Source organism: Neoarius graeffei, chromosome 16 (assembly GCF_027579695.1).
Source record: "Neoarius graeffei isolate fNeoGra1 chromosome 16, fNeoGra1.pri, whole genome shotgun sequence".
Classification (NCBI taxonomy): domain Eukaryota; kingdom Metazoa; phylum Chordata; class Actinopteri; order Siluriformes; family Ariidae; genus Neoarius; species Neoarius graeffei.
Window position 1 is genome coordinate 59,026,064 of NC_083584.1, and position 22,770 is coordinate 59,048,833.

General features: G+C 43.5%; 1 protein-coding gene across 9 annotated transcripts in view; it reads left to right on the forward strand.

Moving 5' to 3' along the window:
- megf6 (multiple EGF like domains 6) overlaps nucleotides 1-17,608 on the forward strand; it is a 106,882-nt gene extending 89,274 nt beyond the window's left edge. For 8 of the 9 annotated variants that reach the window (XM_060943271.1, XM_060943268.1, XM_060943269.1 and 5 more), the window contains 4 exons: nucleotides 1,228-1,356; nucleotides 3,119-3,247; nucleotides 3,516-3,644; nucleotides 15,858-17,608. In XM_060943271.1, coding sequence (XP_060799254.1) covers nucleotides 1,228-1,356; nucleotides 3,119-3,247; nucleotides 3,516-3,644; nucleotides 15,858-15,907 — 437 coding nt within the window. In that variant the 3' untranslated portion in view covers nucleotides 15,908-17,608. The remainder of the gene's footprint in view (nucleotides 1-1,227; nucleotides 1,357-3,118; nucleotides 3,248-3,515; nucleotides 3,645-15,857) is intronic. The other variant, XM_060943270.1, reaches the window with a different exon arrangement.
- Nucleotides 17,609-22,770: the final 5,162 nt, after the last annotated feature.

Below are 22,770 nucleotides of genomic sequence, written 5' to 3' on the forward strand. Positions count from 1 at the left end.
TACCTATTGCACATTCAGTCTTCCCAGCCTGGTGCAGGTCTACAATTTTGTTTCTGGTGTCCTTTGACAGCTCTTTGGTCTTGGCCGTAGTGGAGTTTGGAGTGTGACTGTTTGAGGTTGTGGACAGGTGTCTTTTATACTGATAACAAGTTCAAACAGGTGCCATTAATACAGGTAACGAGTGGAGGACAGAGGAGCCTCTTAAAGAAGAAGTTACAGGTCTGTGAGAGCCAGAAATCCTGCTTGTTTGTAGGTGACCAAATACTTATTTTACCGAGGAATTTACCAATTAATTCATTAAAAATCCTACAATGTGATTTCCTGGATTCTTTCCCCCCATTCTGTCTCTCATAGTTGAAGTGTACCTATGATGAAAATTACAGGCCTCTCTCATCTTTTTAAGTGGGAGAACTTGCACAATTGGTGGCTGACTAAATACTTTTTTGCCCCACTGTAGCTTGCTGTCTAAAGTGAGCAAAACGAGCAGGACGTTTAAACTAAAACTCCACCTGAAACACATTACCTGCTGTATGTCTCATCTCATCTCATCTCATTATCTCTAGCCGCTTTATCCTTCTACAGGGTCGCAGGCAAGCTGGAGCCTATCCCAGCTGACTACGGGCGAAAGGCGGGGTACACCCTGGACAAGTCGCCAGGTCATCACAGGGCTGACACATAGACACAGACAACCATTCACACTCACATTCACACCTACGGTCAATTTAGAGTCACCAGTTAACCTAACCTGCATGTCTTTGGACTGTGGGGGAAACCGGAGCACCCGGAGGAAACCCACGCGGACACGGGGAGAACATGCAAACTCCGCACAGAAGGGCCCTCGCCGGCCACGGGGCTCGAACCCGGACCTTCTTGCTGTGAGGCGACAGCGCTAACCACTACACCACCGTGCCGCCCCCTGCTGTATGTTTATATATTAAAATATTTGTGATGTGTTGAACGATTTCATGCTGAGTGTGAAACTGAAGCTGAGCTGTCTGAGCAGAGTGGATGACTAAACGATTAAAGCGTGAATATGCGAAGATGGCGTTGGTTATGAAGATTACGACGCAAGTTGGTGAAGAGTTTTTCAGATCCTGTGCTCTGACCAAAGCTTCCAATCAAGCTGAAATGTGTAAAGATTATTGTGTGTTCTCCTGACAGTCAGTGAAGATAGAGGTTCGAGGCATGATATCAGGCATGCTATCTCTTTTCTTTTTTTTTTCCCAGAATGCCCTGCTGGATTTTATGGCGAGTTCTGCTCACATCACTGTAACTGCACACACACTCAGACATGCCATCACGTGACAGGAGAGTGTGTGTGTCCTCCAGGTTTCACCGGCGAGCGCTGTGACAAACGTAAGTGACTCGCGTTTACACTGCTGATGATAATGATGATGGAACATCTCATCTCATCTCATCTCATCTCATCTCATAATCTCTAGCCGCTTTATCCTGTTCTACAGGGTCGCAGGCAAGCTGGAGCCTATCCCAGCTGACTACGGGCGAAAGGCGGGGTATACCCTGGACAAGTCGCCAGGTCATCACAGGGCTGACACATAGACACAGACAACCATTCACACTCACATTCACACCTACGGTCAATTTAGAGTCACCAGTTAACCTAACCTGCATGTCTTTAGACTGTGGGGGAAACCGGAGCACCCGGAGGAAACCCACGCGGACATGGGGAGAACATGCAAACTCCACACAGAAAGGCCCTCGCCGGCCCCGGGGCTCGAACCCGGACCTTCTTGCTGTGAGGCGACAGCGCTAACCACTACACCACCATGCCGCCATGATGGAATATTATTTTCTGAATTAATTTTACAAGACTTTATTAAGTCTTAATTACAGGAAGTAAGCACTAATTAACAACTTTATGATGTCTGATAATGATTTGCAAATTGAGTTTATGTCAGTCACCTCACAATAAGAAGGTCCGGGTTCGAGCCCCGTGGCCGGCGACGGCCTTTCTGTGTGGAGTTTGCATGTTCTCCCCGTGTCCGCGTGGGTTTCCTCCGGGTGCTCCGGTTTCCCCCACAGTCCAAAGACATGCAGGTTAGGTTAACTGGTGACTCTAAATTGAGCGTAGGTGTGAATGTGAGTGTGAATGGTTGTCTGTGTCTATGTGTCAGCCCTGTGATGACCTGGCGACTTGTCCAGGGTGTACCCCGCCTTTCGCCCGTAGTCAGCTGGGATAGGCTCCAGCTTGCCTGCGACCCTGTAGAACAGGATAAAGCGGCTAGAGATAATGAGATTAGATGAGTTGATGTCAAAGTCTTAATTTATGAAGCAGCGAACGCTTTACAAAATAGAATTAATCTGATTTCAACTCACAATATGAATAAACATGAAAAATATACTATACTATAATATACTTAAAATTATTATAATAATAATATAATATTCAAAGTGTAAACAGATTACTTTTATTCATGGTTTAGATTTTAATTAATGTATTAACGTCGGTAAACTCTGTCTAATTATCAATTAGCTGACTGTAATTTATTTCACAAAGGACAGTGAGCTATTGGCTGTGAGCAATTACGTATCATTAATTATCATAATAATAGTGTAAATTAATAATGACTGAGCTGAATATAAACCTTATTTCTTGCCCTTTAGGTCCCTTTTACGAGACACAAAGAGCAATAAATACATTTATAAATACAAAACAGAGAGAAGAGACTATTATTAAGACTTAAAATTGCTTAATAATAATAATAATAATAATAATAATAATAATAATAATAAGTCATAGTAGTAGTTGATTAATAGATGTATTATTTAACTGTATAATAACATTTACTTCTCTATTATGTTTATTAGTGCACTCTAATTTGAAAGCATTACAATTTTTCAATATATTTATTTAATTCTGAGCACGAATCTTCATACCTGTGTGTATCTCACACTCATATTTCACCTCACAGCTCAGTGAAACTGTTCTGAAGTGTAAACCTGACTCTAACGGTATTGAGACAAATTAAGAACATATCAGGTTATTTATTTATTTATTTATTTATTTTACATGGGTTTGTGTAAATGTCGTGAATCATGTTTCTGTTTTTTTTTTAAATCCTGATTATAAATTATATGTATGTGTGTGTGTTTACAGGTTGTGCAGTAGGCAGGTTTGGTGTGGCTTGTGTACACCAGTGTAAGTGTGTTGATGGTGTCTCTTGTGATCCAGTCACAGGCCAGTGCCTTTGTCCCCCAGGAAGGACAGGGGAGTACTGTGATAAAGGTACACACACACACACTTCAAGCTTTACTTCTTCTATTGACAATTATTAACCAAATTAAATTATTAATTTTATTAATAATTAAATGATTGTGCTGAGTTCTGAGCTCCTGACCTGATGAGTTAGAACACTGTGTATGATGCATTATGATGCTTTATAACATGAAATGAATGTATTCATTCGGTGTTCATTATAAATGAATTAGAAGTACTACGTCTTCTCTCATTCTTTCTTATATGCAACCTTAATCTCTCTCTCTCTCTCTCTCAGAGTGTGTGAGTGGGTCGTTTGGTCCTCAGTGTTCTCTACAGTGTCACTGTGCTCATGGAGGGCAGTGTGACCAGCGAAACGGACGCTGTGTGTGTTCATTCCCCTGGACTGGCCCAACTTGTCAAGATGGTAAGAGTGTCTGTCTGTCTGTCTGTCTGTCTGTCTATCTATCTATCTTAATAAAGTTTGATATTTGAAGTTCGGGGTAAATTCATTTGTACCATATCATTAATTAGCTGCATTAATAATTATTCCAGTGGAAGGTCCTCACAAGATCAGTAAGACAAATGTGTGTGTGTGTGTGTGTGTGTGTGTGTGTGTGTGTGTGTGTGTGTGTGTGTGAAAACAATACATCAAAAATATAATTTGGCAAATGGATAATGATTCACACTGTAGGTTAAAAACATATGGAGCTGAGGTTGAAAATTCATGAGGAAAAAAAAATTCGACGAATCTCTGAGATTATAAAGTCATAAGTCTGCAAGAAAAAAACTCAGAAATTCAGAGATTAAAAAATAACAAATAAAAAGTTAAAATCAACAACAACAACAACCCCTCACATATATTCTCTGAGATACCAATCGCATGCGTCCTGGCTGCATTGCATTCTGGGAAATGTAGTTGAAAATCTATTCACACTTTATTCATTTATATTGCACAATCGAGGAGGAAAGACTGTTTCCTATAACTCTCAGCTCAACCGTGAAATCTGTAGCCCTCATACACCTACAATGGCCCTAATATGCTGCTGTACTATGTACATATCAGGATAAAAATTTCTTGCCAATAGAATCATATATTAAAAAGCCAATAAAAATAAAGATTCAATGAAACTTTTATTAAACACACACACACACACACACACACACACACACACACACACACACACACACACACACACAAAACTGTCCTGTAAGTAGAAATGAAGTGATTCAGTGTTCTAAAAAGTGCTGATGTAATATTTTCAAAAAAGGTGTCTAATGATGTTGTTTATTGTGAGATCAGTGACTGGGAGAGGGCGAGACGCTTTTCCATACCTTTTTCCATCCAACACTTCATATTTCTACCATTCTATATTACTGTCCATCAATTGATGCGGGGCAGAAAGCTGAAACTGGTCCAAGAATGTGTGTGTGTTTTCTGTATATGTGAGAAAGAGACCTATGACAGGCCTCTAAGCTGTTGAGACTCTTCTGTCTTTCTCCATTTTGCTCAGTCTTCTCTGACAGTTATATTAAGTGAACCACAGCAGGGCGCAACACTTGCATATGTGTGTGTGTGTGTGTGTGTGTGTGTGTGTGTGTGTGTGTGTGTGTGTGTGTGTGTGAGTGTGTGCGCGCGCGCCCACTTTACATACCCCCTAGTCCCCCTGAAACCTTCCACATTTGCTTCTCATTTTCAGGTCACATGCCTTTTTCTCTATGCTGCTACTTTCTTGTCTTTCCTCCTCCTTCTCCTTTTTAAGGCTTTTTGAGTCTCTTTTTTTTCCTTTCCTCACTTCTCTTGCTTTGTTCTACCACAGCATCAAGCAAATACTCCATTCACTTTCCAACCAAATGTCTGTCCAGAATAACTGTATATTCTTTTGGGTCAAAGTTTTAACCAAGGAAAGACAACTTGTTTCCTCCAAACTCAGTGATAATGGATGTACAGTGATTGATTTTTGGCAATAAACATTATTGCACTATGAGAACAAAGGTCTTATCACGAATAAGATGTACTAGAAACTCCAAAGGCTTGCCAAAGCTGTTCCTTTGGAGTTTTATCAAACATCCATAAACAAGACACTTACTTTGCTGAACCTGATGTGTTCTGTTTATACCTCGTGACCTCTGGGATGATGAGACTCACCTGTAGAACTTCTTGTGCATGCCAAGACCTTCAGCAAATTCATAAAACGGCCTTATGACATTGTATTAATTGATATAAACACCATAGTAATTGGGGTGGCACGGTGGTGTAGTGGTTAGTGCTGTCGCCTCACAGCAAGAAGGTCCTGGGTTCGAGCCCCGGGGCTGGCGAGGGCCTTTCTGTGTGGAGTTTGCATGTTCTCCCCGTGTCCGCGTGGGTTTCCTCCGGGTGCTCCGGTTTCCCCCACAGTCCAAAGACATGCAGGCTAGGTTAACTGGTGACTCTAAATTGACAGTAGGTGTGAATGTGAGTGTGAATGGTTGTCTGTGTCTATGTGTCAGCCCTGTGATGATCTGGCGACTTGTCCAGGGTGTACCCCGCCTTTCGCCCGTAGTCAGCTGGGATAGGCTCCAGCTTGCCTGCGACCCTGTAGAAGGATAAAGCGGCTAGAGATAATGAGATGAGACCATAGTAATTGAGCTAGCCATGCAACAGCTTGTGACTTTGGTCACATCTCCGGTTATCCTGCATCTCTTCAGGTTACAGTGAGTACTTTTTGGAGTCAGTTGGAACTCTGAGGTTGAGTTGTGTTCCCATGTTACCTTGTTAGCCTTGTTATCTATCCCTCCTGTGAATATGTGCAACTAGTGTAGCTGAGTGGTTTTCCCTCACCATACCATGCGCTCCATCATTTAGCTTGTGTAGTTAGCTGCACTCTGGTAACAAGCATACAGTGCCCAGAGTCAGATTTCTCTCAATTTCCCCGAGCCTCCCCTGGTGCTCCAGCACAGTCCTGGAACCCCTTCAGTCCAGATTCCTTGCACCACTGGGAGGCTCCAAACAAGCCCTAAAAATGATGGTGGGCAGGATGCTGATGTGTTGCTTGAAGCACCATGTGCACTCTTAGGCATTTCTGTGACAGAAGTCACAAAGGACTTCACTCTGCTGTGGTGTGAAGACTATATAGACAGCATTAAAGGAGGTTTCGGATTTGGCTTCCTGTCATTGACACTTGAACCTGCTGGTTCACCAAAAAAAGCCTGATGTTCAGATGTATGCTGTCCTGATAAGGTCTTATGACATTGTCTTGGATGTAACATAAACAGGCAGTTCATTAAACATTGTCCTGCTTGCATGGTTTGATTGCTACAATCCACCACGATCAACCCCTCAGTGGCAAACCTGATCAAAACCTTTCTGGCAGGGGGATACCAAGGCCACGATGCAGGGTGTCTGTCTGAAAATCTGTTGTGGATTGTGGCAAGTGTAATTGGCAGTCTGTGCTGCTGAACACATGCATATTAACCCCACAAAACCTACCATATGTGACATGGTCACTCGTTGAAACCCTGGAGTAAAGAGTGTAGATCTCCAATACTTATGAGTTCAAAGGCTCATGAAATACAGGGGCTGCAGTCAGCACCAAACCATTTCTAGGCTCAAGGCCTTGTCACTTTTAGACCCCATCAATTTGCCCCTCTGTTCCAAGAAGTTTGATGAAAGGCATGATCAAAAGAGTACATACTGTGATACAGAACAAAGGGGTTCTACTCAACATTGTTCCAAGTTCACAGTAAGGATAGTCATTTATATTCTGTGGATTTGAAAGGTCTGAACTGATTCTTAAAAGCCCTCCCATTATTAGATCAGAATCAGAATCACTTTATTAATCCCCAGAGGGAAATTCAAATTTGCAACCAAGCTCCTGAATCAAGGAAGAAGTAAACATGTCTAAAAATAGAAGATAAAATAGTCTTTAAAAGAGAATAAATAAAATAAAATAAATTTAAATAAGTTCAATAACTTAAGTAAAAGCAAAATGAAGTGATTTTATATACAATGATTCCTATATACATATATTGCACCTGAGTTAAGGATACATGGTAAGAAGTGTACCACAGTTATACAGTGGCATTGTACAGCTTGACAGCAACAGGTAGGAATGATTTCCTGTGTCTCTCAGTTGAGCAGCGTGGAAGAATCAGCCGTTTACTGAATGTGCTCCTGTGGCTGATCAGCTCCTCATGTAGAGGGTGGGAAGGACAGTCTAAGATTGTTTTTATTTTGGACAGTGTCCTCTTCTCCAACACCACTGTTAGAGAGTCCAGTTCCATGCCTACAACATGGCCGGCCTTCCTGTTGATCTTATTGAGTCTGTTATTGTCCTTCACCTTCAAGCCGCTGCCCCAGCAGACGACAGCATACAGGATGGCGCTGGCCACCACAGACTCATAGAACATCCGCAGCATCGTTCGGCAGATGTTGAAGGACCTTAGCCGTCTCAGAAAATAGAGACAGCTCTGGCCCTTTTTGTATACAGTGTCCACATTTTTGGACCAGTCCAGTTTATTGTCCAAGTACACCACCAGGTACTTATATTCCTCCACCATGTCCACACTGACCCCTTGGATGTTAACAAGGTTCACCGGAGCCCTGATTCTCTTCAGATCAACCACCAATTCTTTTGTTTTTGTCACGTTGAGCTGTAGGTGGTTCTTCCTGCTCCACATGACAAAGTTGTCCACCACCATCCTGTACTCGCTCTCATCACCACCGGTAATACGTCCAACCAGTGCAGAGTCATCAGAAAATTTCTGGAGGTGGCAGGTCTCCATGCAGTAGTTGAAATCGGTGGTGTAGAGAGTGAAAAGGAAAGGAGAAAGGACAGTCCCTTGTGGAGCCCCGGTATTGCTAATCACTCTGTCCGATACACAGCCCTGCAAGCGCATGTACTGTGGTCTGCCAGTCAAATAATCTACAATCCAGGACACCAGTGGGGCATCCACCTGCATCGCTGTCAACTTCTCACCCAGCAGAGCCGGCCGGATGGTGTCAAAAGCACTGGAGAAATAAAAAATACATGCTCCTCACAGTGTTGGCTGGCTTGTCCAGGTGTCTGTAGACTTTGTTGAGCAGGTAGACGATTGCGTCCTCTACTCCAAGACGGGATTGGTAGGTGAACTGAAGGGGGTCAAGAAGTGGTTGGACCATAGGCTGGATCTGCTCCAGGATGAGTCTCTCCAGGGTCTTCATAATGTGTGACGTCAATGCCACGGGCCTGTAGTCTTTGACGTTGCTGGGACGCGGCTTCTTCAGTACAGGGACAAGGCATGACATCTTCCACAGCACAGGGACCCTTTTGAAGACCCAGGCTCATGTTGAAGACATGCTGAAATACTCCACTTAGCTGGAGGGCACAGGTCTTCAGGGCCCTGGGGCTAACACCATCTGGGCCTGCTGATTTTCCTGCATGGAATCTCTTCAGCTGTCTTCTCACTTGCTCCTCGCTGATAATCAGTGTGGGGGTGACGGGTGGGGGAGGGACAAAGGTGTTTCTTGGGGGGGTGCTCAGCCAGGGGGTCTGTTGAGGAGGTGTGAGCGAAGTCATGAAATGGGGATGAGGTTGGGCAGGAAGAGGTGGGGGAGGGGAGAGAATGTAAAGTGTGTGGTTGTAGCCATCCCGCAGAAGAGTGGTGGTGGTGGGTTGGGGTCATGCCATCAAATCTGTTAAAGTAGATATTCAACTCATTCGCCCTTTCCACATTGCCATCCACCCCTTCACTGTTGGTTGGCTTGAAACCAGTGATGGTCTTCATTCCACTCCACACCTCTCTCATGTTGTTCTGTTGGAGTTTCCACTCCAATTTCCTCCTGTACTTATCCTTGGCCTCCCTGATCGTTGCTCTCAGTTCACGCTGTACTCCTCGCACCTCCTCCTTGTTGCCGGCTCTGAAAGCCCTCTTCTTCTCATTTAAGAGGGCTTTGATGTCCTTCATTACCCATGGCTTGTTGTTGGGGTAACAGCTGACAGTCCTAGCTGGGACAATGGTGTCCACACAGAAGTTGATGTATCCCGTGATGCACTCTGTGAGCCCATCAATGTTGTCTCTGTGGGGCTCACACAGTGTCTGCCAGTCTGTTACCTCGAAACATCCCTGCAGTGTCTCGTTGGCCTTGTCTGTCCATCTCCTCACTATCTTTGATGTGGTGGGCAGTCTCTTCACCAGAGGCACATAGCAGGGGGAGAGGTGAATCAGGTTGTGGTCTGACCTGCCCAGTGGGGGGAGGGGGGAAGAGCTGTAAGCCTCTTTAACATTAGCATACAGCAGGTCTATTGTTCTTCCCTCTCTGGTAGGACAGTTCACAAATTGGGTGAAAGTGGAAAGTGTTTTGTCCAAATTAACATGATTAAAGTCACCTGAGATAGCAATGAATGCACTCGGGTGTTGAGTCTGTAGCTGGGCTATTGCAGAGTGAATTGTATCACAAGCAATGTGCGGGTTTGCAGAGGGGGGAACATAAACAGCCACCATGATAACACTGGAAAACTCCCTGGGCAGATAATATGGACAAAGTCCGACAGCACACAGTTCAACATCCGGGCTGCAGATGCGCTCCTTCACGGTGATGTGAGCTGGGTTATACCACCGGTTGTTCACAAGAATGGCAAGCCCTCCCCCTTTGTGCTTACCGCTCCTGGCGCAGTCTCTGTCCGCACGCACCATGTGGAAGCCCTTGATTGTAGCATTGTCATCAGGAACATCCCAGTGCAGCCATGTCTCCACAAAGCACATTAAACTGCACTCCCGGTACTCCGTCTGACTCTGGGCCAGTGCCATCAGCTCGTCCACTTTATTCCCGAGGGACCTCACGTTCCCCATGATGATAGAGGGGAGACACGGGTTATAACATATTTCAATAAGCTTCCATTGTCTCAAAGCCACCCTCTTCCTCCGTAGCTTATTATTTCCTCTGCATCCTCTGTGTGTTTTCTACCAAATTTCCACAGGGATCTCTTCTGGTCTTGTCACTAGAGCACCATGGCTTCAGTTCGATCAGCTGATCCCTGGTGTAAACAATGCGTGCGGCATGGAGTTGTTACGTGGCTGCGCTGAAAAAAAGTTTTGCGACTGTGAGCAAAAACACCCAAACTCTTGCAACCCTCATAGTGGCTTGATTACAGTGTTATGGTAATGGTAAAAAACAAACAAACAAAAAAAAACAAGATAAGTTGAAAAAAATAGAGAAAAAGGATCAGGAGCATTTGTTGCAGGCTGCACACGAGCTGGCACATGCACACTTATAGACGTTGACATGTTAGTCAGTGGATGCACAATATTTACAATATTTTCATGTTCCCAAATAGCAGATGCATTTTTTGAGGTGTATCTTCCAAATACAGGCATTCCAACATCCTACCCTTCAGCATCTCTTTGGTACCATGAGTCTTTTCATGACACATACAGGCAGTCCTGTCATCTGTGATGGCCTGAGAAAACTGCTGGATTTGGATGACTGGCTTGTATGTGGTCCACCTAGGAGCAGAAATTACCACATATTCCAGTCACACTGAGGCAGGTTGCTATGTGGAAAAGTATTTCCTTTGGAATTAAGGAAATGTTTAGAAGTAGGTTATCAGCCTGTAATAATCAAATACCATAGACAAAGATGCATTCTCATCACAGATTGAGAGCCACAAGCCCTAACTTGCTGAAAGTATGAGGCTTCTCTTATGAATGGTGACACTTGAAAGCAGTGCTACATCAGATAGTCACCATGGATGACTCCCTCATAGGAAAAGTGTGACGATAAGCTGAGGACAAGTATTGTGCTACAGAGGCACAGGAGGTGTGTGGAACCCCAGTGTGAGAATAGAACACATCAGCCAGCTGCCTCTGTGGGTGGTCCATCTAGCCCTCAAATTGTTCTCGCCAGTTCTGAAACACTGCCGCATTCTGGTCCATTTGAACAACATTGAGATGGTCAGAGACTACAATCACCAGGGTGGCATGAGGCCAGTAAACTCAAAAACTCCTTATGTCAGCCCACACATGGTGACCAAATCACTCGACAGGATGGAAAAATGTTGCAGCAAAAGTGCTGTCATGGCAGCGCATAAGCCCAAGATAATGGTGTCTGCACCTAGAAGTGTTGCCCCAGGTCTGTGGTTCTCAACGGTGGTTCTCCTAAGCAGAGCTCAACAGCCTGCTAGACAAGCAGACACACTGAATCATGACTGGCCCCAATGTCTACTGTACTCATTTTCACCAGTGCCAATAATGATGTCAGTTGTACAGAATTCAGCCATCAAACCATAGAGTCTTGTTTGGAGCCCATTGAGCCCTTGGTTTCCAATGCTGCTTGTATGAGTATCCAGAATGCCTTAGCAGCTTCCACCCTGAATAGATTTGCTGTCCCAAATTACTAGACTTCCTACAGAGACTGCTGGATGACAGAAAGTCCCCATTTATCATTCACATTGAAGGCATATCTGTCGTGTAGCCACTGAACTGTATCACAGGTGGTTGGTAGTGGTTTTTTAAAAAAAAATTAAACATATTTGGGGTCCGAGTTTGCCCCAAGAGCATTGAGGCTCATCTAAGGGGGCTTACTCTGAGTAACATTTTACATTGATATATAGAACAAACAAAAATGACAAGACAGTCATAGTAGTGGTACTGAAAGTGTTTTCTTAGGGGATCATAAATTTATCATAGCCTCTGAAAGCAAATTTGTCCCACCCTGCTACCCTGCTGCAAAAACCAAGTGTGGGATCATACCCATGTAGTGGTATGCCTTAAGATCCCACCAGGATCCTGAACTGACTCTGAAGCCTTTTTGCTTGTGATTCCTTCAACAAAAAGAGTCAGACAACTCCATCTTTTGATGAGAAACCTGATCATTCCTTGCGGTACCCAAAAACCAACCTACAGTACTATTTAGACTGGTGTTAAATTTGGATAATCTAACTGATAAAACAGTACATCTGTAACAGGAGAAAGTTACAGGGAGCTTTCTTGTCCTCACAGAGTGGCCCACATGTTGGTGCACGTCATGACCATGGCCTACAGGCAGGCAGGACACCTGACCCCTACTATAAGATGTTACTCTACGAGGAGTGTCTCATCCTCATGGGCATTACCTAGAAGCATGTCTTTCCAGGATGTCTGCACTGTGGGCATCTGGGAGTCACCATGTATCTTGCCTAGGTTCGATAGCATTAACATTGCTCCTCCGAGTGGAGTGACTGTGAAGGTTGTGTCTGAACACCTTCCCACCCAGTCCTAAGGTGGTTCAGTTCCTCATTACACGGGTTATCCAAGTAATTCTCACCACTTGCTAGTTATATAATTTTCAGGGCTCCAAGTCATTTAGAACCAGTGTCCAGTCATGGAACTGGGAACTTGGAGTGAAGGTTCCAGGGAAAAATGGCTGTATGAGAAAGGTGTATATGTCAAATAGGGCAGCACGGTGGTGTAGTGGTTAGCACTGTCATCTCACAGCAAGAAGGGCCTGTGTTTGAGCCCAACGGCCGACGGGGGCCTTTCTGTGTGGAGTTTGCATGTTCTCCCCGTGTAGGTGGAATTGGGATTAATTAAATTATAAATTATGTAATAATTGATCATTTAATTAATCAATTTATAATTAAAGATCAGTCTCATAAAATCTTAAATTATTAATCTTAATATTCACCGTGAATGGTTACATTCAAGATTAATGGTAGCTCTGCATTAGATGGGAAACCCAGTTGTATACAAAAGCTAAATTTGAAGGAAAAAGGAGTTCTAAATAGTTGACCTTGTGAATAAACAACAGGAACAAGTAAAATGTAATTCAATTTGATTAGCTTTTATTTGTCTACTACTCACTAATAAGAATCTCACAAAATACATTCAATGTCGGGCAAAGGTAATAACAAGGCACAAGAATGGAACAATTACACCTGAGCCATAGGTTTGGGGCAGGAGAGAGGGGGAGAGAGAGAGAAAGAGAGAGATAGGAAAAGAAAATCCCTTGTGTGTGCGTGTGTGTGTGTGTGTGACTAGGGAAAGCCGATGTGTGCGTGTGTGTAGGTGTGTGTGTGTGTATCTGTGGGCAGATGCTAACGACTAGCCACTCTAGCAATGCTTAAGCAAAATGGCGGTCAATGCCTAGATGTCGTAAACTAGGTGACGTATCACAGGTAGCTCAATGAGGGAGGTACCAAAATGGCGTCGGGGAATATGGCGCCTGCAGGCCTAGTCGAGAACACAAGCCTACCAGCTAGCGTATCACCCTGAGGTAGCTAGCAATGAGTTGCTAATGAGAATCTGGCCACGTTACAGCTGGATCCAAACACTGTGCTTAACAACAATTTCCAACAGACTATCTAGGCAAAGAACTCAACGCGAGGGGGAGAGAGAGAGAGAGAGAGAGAGAGAGAGGGGAAGAGTAATAAGTGTTGGATAGAGAGGACTAGGCCTTGTAGCGGTCCAGCCTCAGGGCTTAAAATAACAAACTTGTCACTGCGCTGCTAATCAGATAGGGAAGCTAGCAATGGAGTTAAGGAAAGACATAAACATGCAAGATACCCTGTTTAACAAGTTCAAAGAAAAACAGAACCAAAACAAACAATAAAAAAAACACCTTCCGTGTCTGAGCAGGTATGCTAAACAGCTCAAAGCTTAAACATGACCCTAACAACCATCTGGATAAGCTACAAATTACTAAAATTTTCCCAAGTGCCTACTCAATGCGATGGAAGTTCGTTCTCCGATGTCCGCGCTGAGGGTCGCGGTCCGAGGAGAGGAGGTTAGCGGCGAGTTGCGTCCAACCGCGGCTAAACGAAGCAGGGAGATGGAGGCCTAGCTGGTCCACGGTGCTTCGGGAGAAACCTCTGGTGATGCGTCGACGAGAAAAAGGCTGAGAGGAGCGAAGCTGTCCGCAAATGCCTCTTAGCGTGGAAAACTACTTAACTGTAGTTAAACTTTGCAAAGGTTTAGAATCAAAACCACTATATCACTGAAACCTAGCGGGTCGTTCAAAAGTTCGGCCGAAACTAATTTGAACAGGCTGTTCTCAGACAATAGCGGTTAGTCTCAACACTGTAGCGAGCGTGCCTACAGTCCTTCCGACCACTCCAGTAGTCAGAACATGAGAGAGTGAATCGAGGTGCTCTCGATACAGTTAAAGCAGTTCCACTTTACGTCACATCCGGGTGGAGCGCGCAAGGAATTGTGGGATCGTTATGGGGCGCTGGCAAGTTACCAACATTCCCCCGTGTCTGCATGGGTTTCCTCCGGGTGCTCTGGTTTCCCCCACAGTTCAAAGACATGGGGTGGCCTTGGGCTGAGGTTCCTTTGAGCAAAGCACCTAACCCCCAACTGCTCCCTGGGCACTGTAGTATAGCTGCCCACTGCTCTGGGTATGTGTGTGTGCTCATTGCTCACATATGTGTGCATGTGTGTTTTCACTGCTTCAGATGGGCTAAATGCAGAGGATGAATTTCACTGTGTATGTGTGATAAATAAAAGTTCTTCTTCTTCTTCTTCTACTAAATAGGGTGATACTGATTCTCACCACAGTGCTCATAGTACCATAGGTACATGTGGCAACAAGGGAACTTCGGTATTAGAGCTAATGGTGTTTTTCCTGGAATTTCTGAAAGAATGACTTTGGCAGTGTTCTCCAAACCTACACTTATTGGCCACTTTATTAGGAACACCCATCCACATGCAGTTCTCTAATCAGCCAATCCCTTGACAGCAGCACAGTGCATAAAAACATGCCGATACAAATCAAGAGCTTCAGTTAATGTTCACTTCAAACATCAGAATGGGGAAAAATTGTGATCTCAAAGTGTGACAGTTCTGTGGGTGGAAACAAACGCCTTGTTGATAAGAGAGCTCAGAGGAAAATGGTGAGATTGGTTCGAGCTGCGGGCGGCACGGTGGTGTAGTGGTTAGCGCTGTCGCCTCACAGCAAGAAGGTCCTGGGTTCGAGCCCCGGGGCCGGCGAGGGCCTTTCTGTGTGGAGTTTGCATGTTCTCCCCGTGTCCGCGTGGGTTTCCTCCGGGTGCTCCGGTTTCCCCCACAGTCCAAAGACATGCAGGTTAGGTTAACTGGTGACTCTAAATTGACCGTAGGTGTGAATGTGAGTGTGAATGGTTGTCTGTGTCTATGTGTCAGCCCTGTGATGACCTGGCGACTTGTCCAGGGTGTACCCCGCCTTTCGCCCGTAGTCAGCTGGGATAGGCTCCAGCTTGCCTGCGACCCTGTAGAAGGATAAAGCGGCTAGAGATAATGAGATGAGATGAGGTTCGAGCTGCCAGGAAGGATATACTCATATAATCACTCTTTACAACCATGGTGAGCAGAAAAGCATCTCAGCATGCAACAGCAGAAGAACACATTGGGTTCCACTCCTGCAGCCAAGAACAGGGATCTTAGAACCAAGAACAAGTTCCTATTAAAGTGGCTGGTGAGTGTACGTTTCAAATGAACAATTACTGACTGCACAAAAAAGCTGCCCTGTTATATGTGGGCTTCAGGTCAATGAAGTTCAGTCCTCAGGAACAGTACAGTCTGTTCCTCACTGTACTGTTCTAATATCCTGAAATCTCAGGTTCTCACTTTATTAGTTGCTACCACCAACGTACTGTTTATGTCTTATGACAGATTTTAATACAGGCATTCATATTCTCTCTCTCTCTCTCTCTTTCTTTTTTCTCAGAGTTTAGCTTGGCTGCCTCTCTCCCACCAAAGAGACGGAGAGGCCTGTAACACAGCGCTCTTCTACGGCTGCTGGAAACACACACACACCCGCCCACACACACACACACACACACACACACACACACACACACACACACACACACACAAAAGAGCTATTTATATGTGACAAGTTCTTTTAAAAATTTTTGTGTTTAACCACACACGCACATGCACACACACACGCGTGTGCGCATACACACGCTTAGTGCACATTAATGGACACTGTATATGTATATATGTGTGTGTGTGTGTGTGTGTTTCTTCTGTGGTGTATGACTCTGCAACCACTCAGTTAATCAGTTGCGCGTATGAATTTTGTGAAATCATGTGTGATCTTTAGCCGCTCACTAAGTTCTGACCAGGAAAATAATCTATGCGCGTTTTATATGAGCACACGTGTGTGAGAGTGTGTGTGCATACATTTTGAGTGATCCTATTCTTTTTAACTCGTAGGAATCAAAACATGCATCAGCCCTCAAAGCCACAAGAACCATGCAGTTTTAGATTTTACAAGCCACACAAATGCCTTTCATTTCACGACATTGAAACACGATATGGGGAAGCCATCGGCTAATGGTTAGAGAAGCAGCTTTGGGAGCAAAAGGTTGCCGGTTTGATTCCCTGGACCAGCAGAAATGGCTGAAGTGCCCTTGAGCAAAGCACCTAACCCCTACCTGCTCCCCAGGCTGCTTTGGGTATGCTGTACCTCACTCTGGATAAGAGCGTCTGCTAAATGCCATTGATGTAATGTAATATAGCGCAAAAAGATTCATCTGAATTGATCAAAGTGTAATACACATGCAAAACACTCACACTGTCACAAAAAAAAGGTTTCTCTTCTCTGAGGTACAAACTACATTCATACCTGTTCAAAGGGACACCGGTGGTTCTGTCACAGTGCTCCTTGAACTAAAAGCACAGAAGACTTACGCTTGAGAGAACTTTTCTAGCTTAATATACAGAATGTGGAACCAAAGGTTCGAAATTAAGGAGGATTTTGTTGGGTCAAGCTCAAGCCTGAGTGCACTTTTCAGAAATTAATTTCACCCATGTTTAATTAGTTATCAGAATTAACGCACACGTGGCCCGGTATACTTCTCAAACAATAAAGCAAACGAAGTGCTAATGGACTTTTCCGATAAACAAGTAAAAACAATTCTTGGTGATGGAAAAGCGATCATTGTTTTTGTTATCATGTACAGCATTGTAGAAAATGTGTGTGTGTCTGTGTGATTGAAGATAAATGAACAGTATTATATATCAGAAACGTGTATTTTTGTTTCAAATGATGATTGTGTCTGAGTCCAGTTGAGCAGCAGTGAATGGGTTTCAGGCTCTTTATGTATTTCCTGTGATGTGATTCCTGTGACAAGTGCGACTGATATCCAGTTACTCGGCACGTTGTCTGAGTGACGTTGTGTAAATTGTTAAAAGTGAGCTGTCCGGTTCAGTCTGATTGCTGTAAACGAAGCCTCTGAAGATCAGTGATCCACCGACGCTTACACGCCAAACATCTCTAATCCGTAGCCTACAAATGGCCTGTCCTCGTACCGTACTTTCAACAACACCGTGTAAAAAACGAGCCGCAAAAGACGGACGTACTTTGTCTCCTGTAATACTTGTGTTTACTTTTATTTATCATGAAATACAAATACTGTCTCATTGATCAAACCTCTCAGTGAATGAAATGGTGCTACAGTGAAGAATTGTTCTGAGGTTTGAATTAAATACTGTTTTTTTTTCTCTAGAAGACAGCATGTGTCTGTTCTTGAGTGAGTGGATTTATTCATATTCAGTCTTTTTCCAACAAATCTTGAGATACAGTGCTGTTATGAGTGCAAGTAGTTAGACTTGAGACACAGTTGGTGTTTTGGTGGTTTTGTGTATCTCAGATGGCAATTGTCAAACTCCAAAATGCTGACAATGCTGCTGGCGTATCCCTCCATCCTGCGGGCCTTCAAAGGACCATTACATCCCTTCAAACGGCCTATACTCGGATGGGACTAACTGTCAATGTCTCGAAGACTCTGACCCTGCAGTCTTCACTGATCCACAATAAGCCCCCAATGGCCATCACAATTGATAATGCAGTACTGGAGAACACAAGCTCTTTCATGTACCTTGGTAGCATTCTCTCTGATGATGTCTAATTGAATGAAGAGATCACCTCCCATATCAGGCACACTTCTTCAGCATTTGGCTGCCTCCATAAGTGTGTCTTCATGAACCACAATCTCTGCATCCACACGAAGGTTGCGGTCTATCATACAGTTTGCATCACGACCCTTCTCTACGGATGTGAAGCATGGACATTGTACAGGAAGCAAATCAAGTCCCTCAAAGCCTTCCATATGTGTTGCCTCCAATGCATCCTCAGAGTGACTTGGGAGGACAGGATCCCCCACATGCAGATCCTCATCAAGGCTAACTCTACAAGCACAGAGTCCATGATCCTCCATCATGTTCTCCAATGGACCAGACAAGTCATCTGAATGGCCCCCAACTGAATGCCCTGGATGGTCCTCTATGGAGAACTCACAGAAGAGACCCGCTCCCGTGGAAGACCCAAGAAGCGTTGGAAGGACTTCTTGAAGTGGTCCCTGCAGTTGTCCAACGTCCCTCCTGCCGACCTTAAGATCCTCGCCAAGGACTGCGAGAACTGGAAGCAGACTGTGTCCCAGGGAGTCCGCCACTTCAAGGAAGAACAGACCAGGCTGAGGGAGGAGAAACAGGCCCAGCTATGCCTTTGGCAATTCCTTCCCTCTGCTCCCGCGCCTGGTCCCTTTGCTTGTTGTCGTTGTCACAAGATCTGTCAGTCCAGGATTGGGCTTCTCTCTCTCATGAGCGGGCACATGAGAGACAGTGACAGACACAACAACCCCAACAGCAACAGCAGCATGACCTGGGAAGGCAAAGAAGACAGCGAAGAGGAGGACCTTGTCATCATTGAATATCGATGGACAGCCATAGGCAAGTAAGTATCTCAGATGATCATCAGGACACGTGAATGGAATTTGAAATGAAAGATTTACAACCCATCATTATCAGACCTGTTATACTCAAGTAGTCTCAGCTCAGCCATGCAACTGGGCCAACACTCGATGTCAACACTGGTCCAAGGTAATTTTGTCCATTAGGCCAAAGTTGAGCCACCACCTTTAAATCCACCTGAGCAATATCAAGCCATCAGAAATTTCACTGTGGGTTTTTCCATTGGTCCAATGATGTCATTGAGCTACTTTGGGCCAGTGTTAGCAAACCTGTGTTGGTATAAAGATGGCCAACATCGCCACCCATAACTGATGTTTCACCAACGTCAGTTTCACGGTTTAGTTTTTACAGTTATTAATTTGTTTGACTGGGCACTTGACTTGAATCGGTTTCATCCGAACCTCAGTAACTCAAAAACAAGATGTCCATGAACATTCTCATTCATCCAGGTCATAGGTACCTCACGGAAATTGAATCGAACGCATCTGGCCTTGGTTTTAAGTCTTTGAAGACATTTCACCTCTCATCCAAGATGATGAGAGGTGAAACGTCTTCAAAGACTTAAAACCAAGTCCAGTTGCGTTCGATTCAATTTCCTTGAGGTCAAAAAACAAGTTAACCTCTAAACAAGAGCTCTGATAAGTATCCAAAATGTTATTATCCACAATTAAGTAAATGCCGAGGATTTAAAGAGTTGAATTGTAAAATAAACCCGCACTGAGCAGATCTGTGGTGTTTATTTTACGGTTAAAGGCTACATGGCTACAAAAGAGGTTAAGAACCCTTGGAAGGTATGAGTTGGATTGGATGTAAAATTCATAGGAAAGTGGCGCAAATTAGACTGAAACTGTCTGACTCACACATCTAGGAAAATGCTGTGTGTGTGTGTGAGAGAGAGAGAGAGATAGAGAGAGAGATCGGGCAATGCTAAGGCCAGAGAGTGGGATGAAACAGAAGAGGTCACCTGCCTATACCTGTCATCCACTGACTCACCTGAATGGAACAGCCTCTTTGTGTGTGTGTGTGTGTGTGTGAGAGAGAGAGAGAAAGAAAGAGAGAGAGAGCACATGCTCTGATCCTAGACTTGTCCCTGAAGCATTTCTCAAGTGCAGCAGACCCAGACTGATGGATGGGGGGCTTCTTTGCCCGGCCCCGTGTTGTGACAGACGACAGATGTTCTCCAATAATGTTTATCAGGCTAAAGCCTTCAGCCAGGGACGACACACACCTGTTTCTAGATGAGAAGGGGCCTCGAGACCATCCACACACACACACACACACACACACACACACACACACACACACACACACACACACACACACACACACACACCTGACACCAGTCAAACAGGCCTCCAAGGGCCATCCATCCAGCAAACACTGGGTGGCCGCAGTGCTACACACCGTGACTTTAATCTGCCCAACATGACACACACACGTACACACACTCCCTTGGCACAAGTGTCCGTCAAACCGTGTCCCAGAAATAAATAGCTAATTCCGGCTCTTGTGGACGTATTCAAAGCCATGAAATCTTCCCTCGCTGCATTCTTGACACTGAGTGTACTCTAACACCAAACAGCTTCCATGATGGGTTTCCTTTAACCGTCCTGACCACGTGCTGCCAGTCAGCAACCACCGACAACCATAAAATGTATATTTAACTGCTGAGTGAGTCCTGCTGCTGGTTTTATATCGTGTGCAGCTTTAAAAAAGTTGTCTCGTTTGAGTGTCCTCTGAGGCCTGGAAGCACTGGGAGGAATCAGAAGGTTTTCATTTAACCCAAAATGTCATTTTCTTTTCTACTGAAGAATTTACACCAACATGTGCTTTTGATGCTTTTGTATATATTCTCTTTATATACGTCCACACACAGGCTCTGGGATTTTACTGTTTGTGCTCCGTGTTCCAATTAAATAGTTCCCTAGTGTCCTTGTTTAAAAATGCAGAAACACATTAGACGGTTAAACACCCGTTTTCTCATCTGGGTGAGCTCGCTAAGGCGTTTAACGCAACAGAATTTCAGCAATGTTTGAAGTTTATTACCAGTCACGCTGCATGAGATGATCCAGTAAAATCTCGACCAGACTGTGTGGTAATGACAGACCTGTGATTCGACAGAATTACCACACTGGCTGTTTTCACCGTCCACCATTTTGCGAGGTAATAAGGAGATATTTTCCGTCTGTTAGCATGCTTGGTAGATTTTCAAATTACTTAATATTAATTAATGTACACAAGTCAGTAGTTGAAATTAAAATATGCTGTTGAATAATTATTGGTGAATTTTAGATGAGTGTCGTAGAAATACCGAGGGTTTTTAAAAATCATTAAATGGCACGATATTGTCCTTTGGTGAGGACGTTCTATGACCTTCGTTCTCAACTTACGGTCAGAGAAACCTTTCACAGTGTGAGCTTCTTTACTCTGAGAGCAAAATTTAATTTGCTTTTCTTCATTAATGAACTGATGCCATATATCATAACTTTATATTTACGGTTATTTAGCACAAAAGTCTTTTAGCACAAATCCAAAGTCTTTTAGCGCAAGATCCAAGAACACTTAATCTTTTTTATGAATGCTGACTGATCATGTTTAAAGATGTTTGATGGATGTTTTTAGGAAAGTTGCCGAGTTTCTGATCGCAAACGAGCGATTGTATTTCCCCGCTCCGCCCCGCCATCTTGAAACTGCCATGTTTGATGGAGCCCATACATTAGTCACCAATCCTCCTTCCAAATTATTTATTAACACAGCACGTCCCCTGACCCAGTACACCACTACAGCCAACTTCCAGGTTTGTTTTGTCTTTATTAAAGCGCTGAGCTTAAATTATATCATATTTACTATTTACAATTTGCCAATTTGATAAAGAATGAAAAGTCAAGCGAAATTTACAAGATGATAAGAGTTTCAAGAAAGCTTTTTGTTTGTTCTTTATTTTAATTTTTTTTTACAAAAAAAAAACAGGTCGAGAGAAAGGAAAACTACGTACAGCTATTTCAATTATTTTATTAAGCTATTTACAGTTTAGGTAATTGCTGTGACTTCTAAATGCAAGAAAGTCCCAAAGCAATCATAATAAACCCCTTCCTATATCAAGATGAGTATTTTTTTCGATTATTGTGACCATAATCCAGAGTTGTGCTAAAAGACTTTACATTTGTGCTAAAAGACTTTTCTGCTAAATAACCAGATACCTATATATACAGTACTGTGCAAAAGTTTTCACCCCTTATTTTTTTTTTCAAACAAACTTTGTTATAGATTTCTACTTTATGACGTCTACATTATCGATTCGGTACAAAAACATTTTAGAGTCCAAACATTCGTTTTCCAGCACAAAATTAAATGTTACAGGAAAAAAAAGTTTGTATCTGAGCAGCATGTTACATAAGAGAGCACTTTTCAGATTAAAAAAGAAAACGTTATGAAGGCTGCTGGGTTTTGGTGCAAAATGAAGAAGCGAGTGTGACAGTCAAAGTGTCCAGAAGAACTGCGGCTGGTTCTGGAAGATGTTCAGTAAAACCTACAGCTCATTTCCGCATAAAGCTGCACTCATTGGACCTCAGACTACTATTTTATTTTTAAAGCAAAGGGTCGTCTCACACCAAATATTGACTTTGTTTCATCTATCATGGCTCACTGATTACTGTTTATAGTATTTTTTTAATATTGAAACATTTCATTATTTTTTAAGGGATTTTTGGTCCACAGCATTTCTTTCCATGTCACTAAGACTTTTACACAGAGTAATATATATATATATATATATATATATATATATATATATATATATATATATATATATATATATATATTTCACTGTAGTTATTGAATAATTGAAAATAGTCATAAATAAAATGCTTTACAGTGAATGT